The sequence below is a fragment of the Tachysurus fulvidraco genome, chromosome 5 (genome assembly GCF_022655615.1).
Source record: "Tachysurus fulvidraco isolate hzauxx_2018 chromosome 5, HZAU_PFXX_2.0, whole genome shotgun sequence".
Taxonomy (NCBI): Eukaryota; Metazoa; Chordata; class Actinopteri; order Siluriformes; family Bagridae; genus Tachysurus; species Tachysurus fulvidraco.
This window is the reverse complement of record NC_062522.1, coordinates 33,334,372-33,341,871: the sequence shown is the minus strand read 5'-3', so window position 1 is coordinate 33,341,871 and position 7,500 is coordinate 33,334,372. Positions and strand designations below refer to the sequence as shown.

The window sequence follows — 7,500 nt, the reverse complement described above, 5'->3', positions numbered from 1 at the left end:
ATCTCTCCCTCTCCATCTCTCTCTCTCTCCCTCTATCTCCCTGTGTCTCTCTCTCCCTCTCCATCTCTCTCCCCGTCTCTCTCTCTCTCTCCATCTCTCTCTCCCTGTATGTGTCTCTCTCTCACCCTCTCCATCTCTCTCTCCCCATCTCTCTCTCCCTGTGTGTGTCTCTCTCTCCCCATATCCATCTCTCTCTCCCTGTGTGTGTGTGTCTCTCTCTCTCCCCATCTCCATCTCTCTCTCTCCCTGTGTCTCTCTCTCTCTCTCTCTCTCTCTCTCTCCCCATCTCTCTCTCTCCCCCCATCTCCATCTCTCTCTCCCTGTGTCTCTCTCTCCCCCATCTCTCCCTGTGTCTCTCTCTCTCTCTCTCTCTCTCTCTCTCTCTCTCTCTCTCTCTCTCTCTCTCTCTCTCTCTCTCTCTCACACCATCTCCATCTCCATCTCTCTCTCCCCGCATGTCTCTCTTTTGGAACAGAGCTCTTTTGTTATTCAATTTATTCTGCATGTAATAAATTAAAGCTATTAACACACAGAGAAATCGATCGTCTAGAACACCTCTCATTAAGGTCACACACACACACACACACACACACGCACGCGCACACACACGCACACACACACACACACACACACACACACACACACACACACACAGGCGGTAAAGATCCTGCACATGAACCCACAGGTCATTTCCGAGATCCTAATCGATCTGCTTTCTTGTTATAATTAAGAATTTTAAGAGCTTCTGAAGGGAAACTACAGTGAATAAAAGTGTCACCATGTAACAGGACAGTCACTGCGTCACAGACACGTCATTATGTCATAGCACTGTAACAGGACAGTCAGTGCGTCACAGACACGTCATTATGTCATAACACTGTAACAGGACAGTCACTGCGTCACAGACACGTCATTATGTCATAACACTGTAACAGGACAGTCACTGCGTCACAGACACGTCATTATGTCATAACACTGTAACAGGACAGTCACTGCGTCACAGACACGTCATTATGTCATAACACTGTAACAGGACAGTCACTGCGTCACAGACACGTCATTATGTCATAACACTGTAACACTGTAATGGCGTGTCTGTGACGCAGTGACACGCCATTATGTCATAACACTGTAACAGGACAGTCACTGCGTCACAGACACGTCATTATGTCATAACACTGTAACAGGACAGTCACTGCGTCACAGACACGTCATTGTGCCATAACACTGTAACAGGACAGTCACTGCGTCACAGACACGTCATTATGTCATAACACTGTAACACTGTAATGGCGTGTCTGTGACGCAGTGACACGCCATTATGTCATAACACTGTAACAGGACAGTCACTGCATCACAGACACGTCATTGTGTCATAACACTGTAACAGGACAGTCACTGCGTCACAGACATGTCATTATGTCATAACACTGTAACAGGACAGTCACTGCGTCACAGACACGTCATTGTGCCATAACACTGTAACAGGACAGTCACTGCGTCACAGACACATCATTATGTCATAACACTGTAACACTGTAATGGCGTATCTGTGACGCAGTGACACGCCATTATGTCATAACACTGTAACAGGACAGTCACTGCGTCACAGACACGTCATTGTGTCATAACACTGTAACAGGACAGTCACTGTGTCACAGACATGTCATTGTGTCATAACACTGTAACAGGACAGTCACTGCGTCACAGACATGTCATTATGTCATAACACTGTAACAGGACAGTCACTGTGTCACAGACATGTCATTATGTCATAACACTATAACAGGACAGTCACTGCGTCACAGACATGTCATTATGTCATAACACTGTAACAGGACAGTCACTGCGTCACAGACACGTCATTGTGTCATAACACTGTAACAGGACAGTCACTGCGTCACAGACATGTCATTATGTCATAACACTGTACCATCAACTAGTGCCTGGGATCTTATACAGTTACTATAGCAACCGGGAAGGTGGGAATTTATAGATACTTCAATAATCAAATACATCCGCTTTATTGATCTTTCAATAAGCCCCCACACACACCCCCCACACCCCCCCCCACACAACAGTCTTTCAATTACTAGTGAAATGAATAATATCACGAAATAAAATTAAATCCAACAGAAAGAAAGAAAGAAAGAAAGAAAGAAAGAAAGAAAGAAAGAAAGAAAGAAAGAAAAAAGAAAGAAAGAAAGAAAGAAAGAAAGAAAGAAAGAAAGAAAGAAAGAAAGAAAGAAAGAAAGAAAGAAAGAAAGAAAGAAAGAAGAAAGAATCCACTCACTCCCATCAACTCCCTACCTACCATCCCTCACGACTCCCATACTCACACTCATCCCACTACACTCCAAACATCCCATCCAATCCTCCCTCCCTCCTCCCTCCCTCCCTCCTCCCTCCCTCCCTCCCCTCCCCTCCCCCTCCCTCCCCCTCCCTTCCCCCTCCCTCCCTCCCTCCCTCCTCCCTCCCTCCCTCCCTCCCTCCCTCACTCCCTCCCTCCCCTTCCCTCCCTCCCTCCCTCCCTCCCTCCCCCTTCCCTCCCTCCCTCCCTCCCTCCCTCCTCCTCCCTCCCTCCCTCCCTCCCCCTCCCTCCTCCCCTCCCTCCCTCCCTCCCTCCCTCCCTCCTCCCCCCCTCCTCCCTCCCTCCCTCCCTCCTCCCTCCCTCCCTCCCCTCCCTCCCCTCCCTCCCCCTCCCCTCCCTCCCCCCCTCCCTCCCCCTTCCCTCCTTCCTTCCCCCTTCCCTCCTCCTGCCCTCCCGCCTCCCTACCATACCGAAATGAACGAAATGAAAGAAAGAAAGAAAGAAAGAAGGTACGTACTGAACGGAATTGAATGTGAAACTTGCATTCCCGATAAGAGGAATAAATGTGGGCGTGTCTTTATACATTCCTAACTTTAAATAAACTATAAACTTTATTGGCTCTTTATTCCAGTTCGATTCCTTATTGTAGTGAATTGGAGTGAATTCGAACCGATAGCCGAGTCCCGTTAGCTAGACGGTAATGAGGTAACCACGGCAACCTGCCGTAAGGTTGACTCCGTGGTGACTAACACTAGCGTTTTTCTGTACAGTGTGTAAAGGTCATTAGTGACACGGCAGTAAGGACGTCTCTCTCACACCTCTCTGCTGCACAGTGTGTGTTCACGTCAATGCTGATGTGCATCATGGGAAATCATCCTGCTCATCATCGGCAGCTGACGGCGTTCCTGGACCTCAGTAAGTGATTCATGAGCTTCGTTATTGATGCTGAAGACGACCCTCTTACAGAACACATCACGCACGGGGTGCGCTTACTTATGCACATGAGAGGTGCAGCTTCATCTTAATGCTGAATGACAGATTTTTATTTTATTTATTTTCATAGTTCAGATTTTAAAATGTGATCCTGAATCATATCGAGATGTTATAATGTCTCATAATGTACAGTTTTGTGTTGTGTAGCTCTGTATTGTGTCTCTGTGGTGTTGTGTCATGTTGTGTAGCTCTGTATTGTGTCTCTGTGGTGTTGTGTAGCTCTGTATTGTGTCTCTGTGGTGTCGTGTAGCTCTGTATTGTGTCTCTGTGGTGTTGTGTAGCTCTGTATTGTGTCTCTGTGGTGTTGTGTAGCTCTGTATTGTGTCTCTGTGGTGTTGTGTAGCTCTGTATTGTGTCTCTGTGGTGTTGTGTAGCTCTGTATTGTGTCTCTGTGGTGTCGTGTAGCTCTGTATTGTGTCTCTGTGGTGTTGTGTAGCTCTGTATTGTGTCTCTGTGGTGTTGTGTAGCTCTGTATTGTGTCTCTGTGGTGTTGTGTAGCTCTGTATTGTGTCTCTGTGGTGTTGTGTAGCTCTGTATTGTGTCTCTGTGGTGTTGTGTCGTGTTGTGTAGCTCTGTATTGTGTCTCTGTGGTGTTGTGTAGCTCTGTATTGTGTCTCTGTGGTGTTGTGTAGCTCTGTATTGTGTCTCTGTGGTGTTGTGTAGCTCTGTATTGTGTCTCTGTGGTGTTGTGTCATGTTGTGTAGCTCTGTATTGTGTCTCTGTGGTGTTGTGTAGCTCTGTATTGTGTCTCTGTGGTGTTGTGTAGCTCTGTATTGTGTCTCTGTGGTGTTGTGTAGCTCTGTATTGTGTCTCTGTGGTGTTGTGTAGCTCTGTATTGTGTCTCTGTGGTGTTGTGTCGTGTTGTGTAGCTCTGTATTGTGTCTCTGTGGTGTTGTGTCGTGTTGTGTAGCTCTGTATTGTTTCATGATGTTGTGTAGCTCTGTATTGTGCCTCTGTGGTGACACAAACATTCACACACAAACACACACTCAAACACAAACACACTCACACACAAACACAAACACACACACAAACACACACACTCACGCACAAACACTCACGCACAAACACACAAACACTCACACACACACACAAACACTCACTCACACAAACACTCACACACAAACACCCACACACACAAACACACACACACACACACACACAAACACTCACACACACACACAAACACACACACAAACACTCACACACAAACACTCACACACAAACACTCACACACAAACACTCACACACACAAACACACACAAACACACACACACACACAAACACACACACACACACAAACACTCACCCTGTCCTTCATCCTCCAGCTCTGAGCAAGTGCTTTGGAGCCCTCGATTTTCTCCAGGTGGCGTTTCTTCATGAAGGCGAGAGGAAGGTTCCAGTCGCTCATGTCAGCCTCGTCTTCCTCAGAGAGCGCCACGGCGGGCGAGTGAAGCAGCTCCACGTCCATTTTCATCAGGCTCCTACAACACACACAGTGCAGTTACAGACCGAGTGAAACGTTCACTTATATAAACTCCATACACATGTTTACTCTGTTCCTTTATTTACGACACCCTGAGAACTGTGGAGTAAAAACACTCATAATAATAATCGTACGTAATCCAAAGCATTCGTGTGTAGATTTTGAGTCGGATCCCAGAACCTGCGGCCATGACGGTTTACAGACACGAGATTTTGTGTGTTTGTTCAAATACGATTCGGAAATGTACGACTATGACAGTTTACACACACAACGCTTGTCTTCACAACACCTCTTTTTCACACACGAAAACGGTCTGCGAAACAACTGTCAAAAATACGTCATCACGTTCACAGGCATTACTATCCGAGGGAAGATGAATCGATTACACGAAGTGCGCATGGCCCCGCCCTCTTTTAGACCACCGGCGCCAAAATGTAGCCCAACACCTTAACCACTGAGCTACCACATCACATATTGACAGTGTTTTTATTCCATAGAGAACGTATTAACTTTAAAGATCAATGATGTGACAACTGCTTATAACTGCTTATAACTGTTTATAACTGCTTATAACTGCTTATAACTGTTTATAACTGCTTATAACTGCTTATAACTGTTCGTAACTGTTTATAACTGATTCTAACCGTTTATACCCAGGTGATAACGTTTCATGAGCATGTCATAACATTTAACGTAATTATAAATGAATAAAAACGTGCCCTCGTTGTCAGAAGGCTGTGGAGGTGTAAGAGGAATAAAACACCTGAGGACCTTCTGTTATAAGGTCTGTGTAGTGATAAGAGTCAGTCAGTTTTACTCCACGTTGTGCTTTTACTTCCCTTCTACTGAACTTTATTCAGTGTCTGGAGAAAACCGTGTTGTTGTGAAACTAATGACGATGCAGTGAGCATGCACACAGTCCCTGACGTCATCAGGCCACTTTCTGACCTCACATTAAGATGCTGAGCCCTGAAAAGTGTTGGGAACTCTGGTGTAATTCCTTCTTATTTACTGATAATGTTCTAGTTTCACACACACACACACACACACACACACACATACACATACACATACACACACACACACACACACCTTTTTAGGCTTGTAATACATAGATTTACACTAACATGCAGTTTACACATATGGACAGCGTCCCCGATCAGTCTGACAGCTCAGCGTGTGTGTCTGTGAGTGTGTGTGAGATTGTGTATGTCTGTGTGTGAGTGTCTGTGTGTGTGTGTATGTGAGTGTATGTGTGTGTGTATATGAGTGTATGTGAGAGTGCATGTGTGTGTATATATATGTGTGAGTATGTTTGTGAACACAGTATGTGTGTGTGTCTGTATTTGTGTGTGTGTGTATGTGTGTGTGAGTGTGTGTATGTGAGAGTGCATGTGTGTGTGTATATATATATATGTGAGTGCGCGCGTGTGGGTGAGTATGTTTGTGAACACAGTATATGTGTGTGTGTGTGTGTGTGTGTGTGTGTGTGTGTGTGTGTGTGTGTGTGAATCAGACCTTATAAACGTCACGCCAGCGTCCAAAATCTCAAGCACGAGCCGCGAGAAAAATCCAATGATAGTCTCCTGGTGTTTAGATGTCTGCTGCACACACACACACTTTATTAGTGGAATGTAACCGTGAGGAAGATTTAGGGGTAAAGTATCGGACGCAGGAACACTACTGCCATCATCATCATCTTCATCATCGTCATCTTCATTCTGCCTCTAACTGCCTCTAACTGTCTCACCGCTCCGCCTCAGCGTCGTCTTTTCTGCTTCCGCTGCGGCGAATGTTAAAGTGCAACTAAACCAAATTTTATACTTTTGCGTCTTTATAATTTTTTTCCTTCGCCGACACGAATTGTTGCTCAGCACTCGCGCAAGGGCGCCGCCATCTTGTCGCACGCCCAGAATGCACCGCACGAGTACGCGATGACGTCATCACGCCCGGCGTCATCACCTGGCGTTTGTAGAGTGTAAACAAAGTCATACATTTGTGGCTTAAAATCTTAAATCTTAAAATCTTAGACAAAAGCTTTAAAAAAAAATCATAAATAGTAAAAACAACAAAAATAAACACAATAAACATAATAAAAGTAAAATTGTTCAGTAAAAATGCACTTTTCTGTTGGGTTTCTGTCACCTGAGAGGTTTTGTTCTTCTTAAAGCACATCAATGTTCCAAACTAATCATTTTTAGTGTATTAAAGAATAATATTTATGATATTGTTTATAATATAGCATTATAATGCTTTGGGGCGTCAATGTAATAAGTTTCTTATGTCTCTATACTGACATTAATAAACACTTCATTAAACTAGCTTAATAGAACGAGGCATAGAAGCCTTAATTATCGCCACATATACATCACAGCACACTTTTCTTCACATACCCCAACTGAGGAGGTTGAGGGTCAGATTGCAGGGGCACTATGATACAGCGCCCCTGGAGCAGGGAGGGTTGAGGGCCTTGACTGGTTGAGCCAACACTGCCCAATTTGCACATATCCCAGGCTATTATGAGCCTGGGGTCAGAGCGCAGGGTCAGCCATCCTGTGGCGCCCCTGGAGCAGGTGATGTTTAAGGGCCGTGCTGAAGGACCCAGCGTAGATATCTCAGCAGCTTTTGGGCTTGAACCCCGACCTTCTGATTAGGAACCCAGCGCATTGATTGCTGGACCATCACGTCCTCACATCAATTAAGCAATTAA

At 45.3% G+C, this 7,500-nt stretch overlaps 1 protein-coding gene across 8 annotated transcripts in view; it reads right to left on the bottom strand.

Moving 5' to 3' along the window:
- Window positions 1–6,727, bottom strand: part of rptor (regulatory associated protein of MTOR, complex 1) — an 81,248-nt gene extending 74,521 nt beyond the window's left edge. For 6 of the 8 annotated variants that reach the window (XM_047813506.1, XM_047813508.1, XM_047813510.1 and 3 more), the window contains exons 1-2: window positions 6,309–6,726; window positions 4,614–4,788 (exon numbers count right to left, since the gene is read on the bottom strand). In XM_047813506.1, the coding sequence (XP_047669462.1) occupies window positions 4,614–4,781 (168 nt within the window). In that variant the 5' untranslated portion in view covers window positions 4,782–4,788; window positions 6,309–6,726. Of the gene's footprint in view, window positions 1–4,613; window positions 4,789–6,308 lie in introns of all 8 variants that reach the window. The other 2 variants (XM_047813502.1, XM_047813504.1) reach the window with 1 other exon arrangement.
- Between the last annotated feature and the right edge of the window lie 773 nt (window positions 6,728–7,500).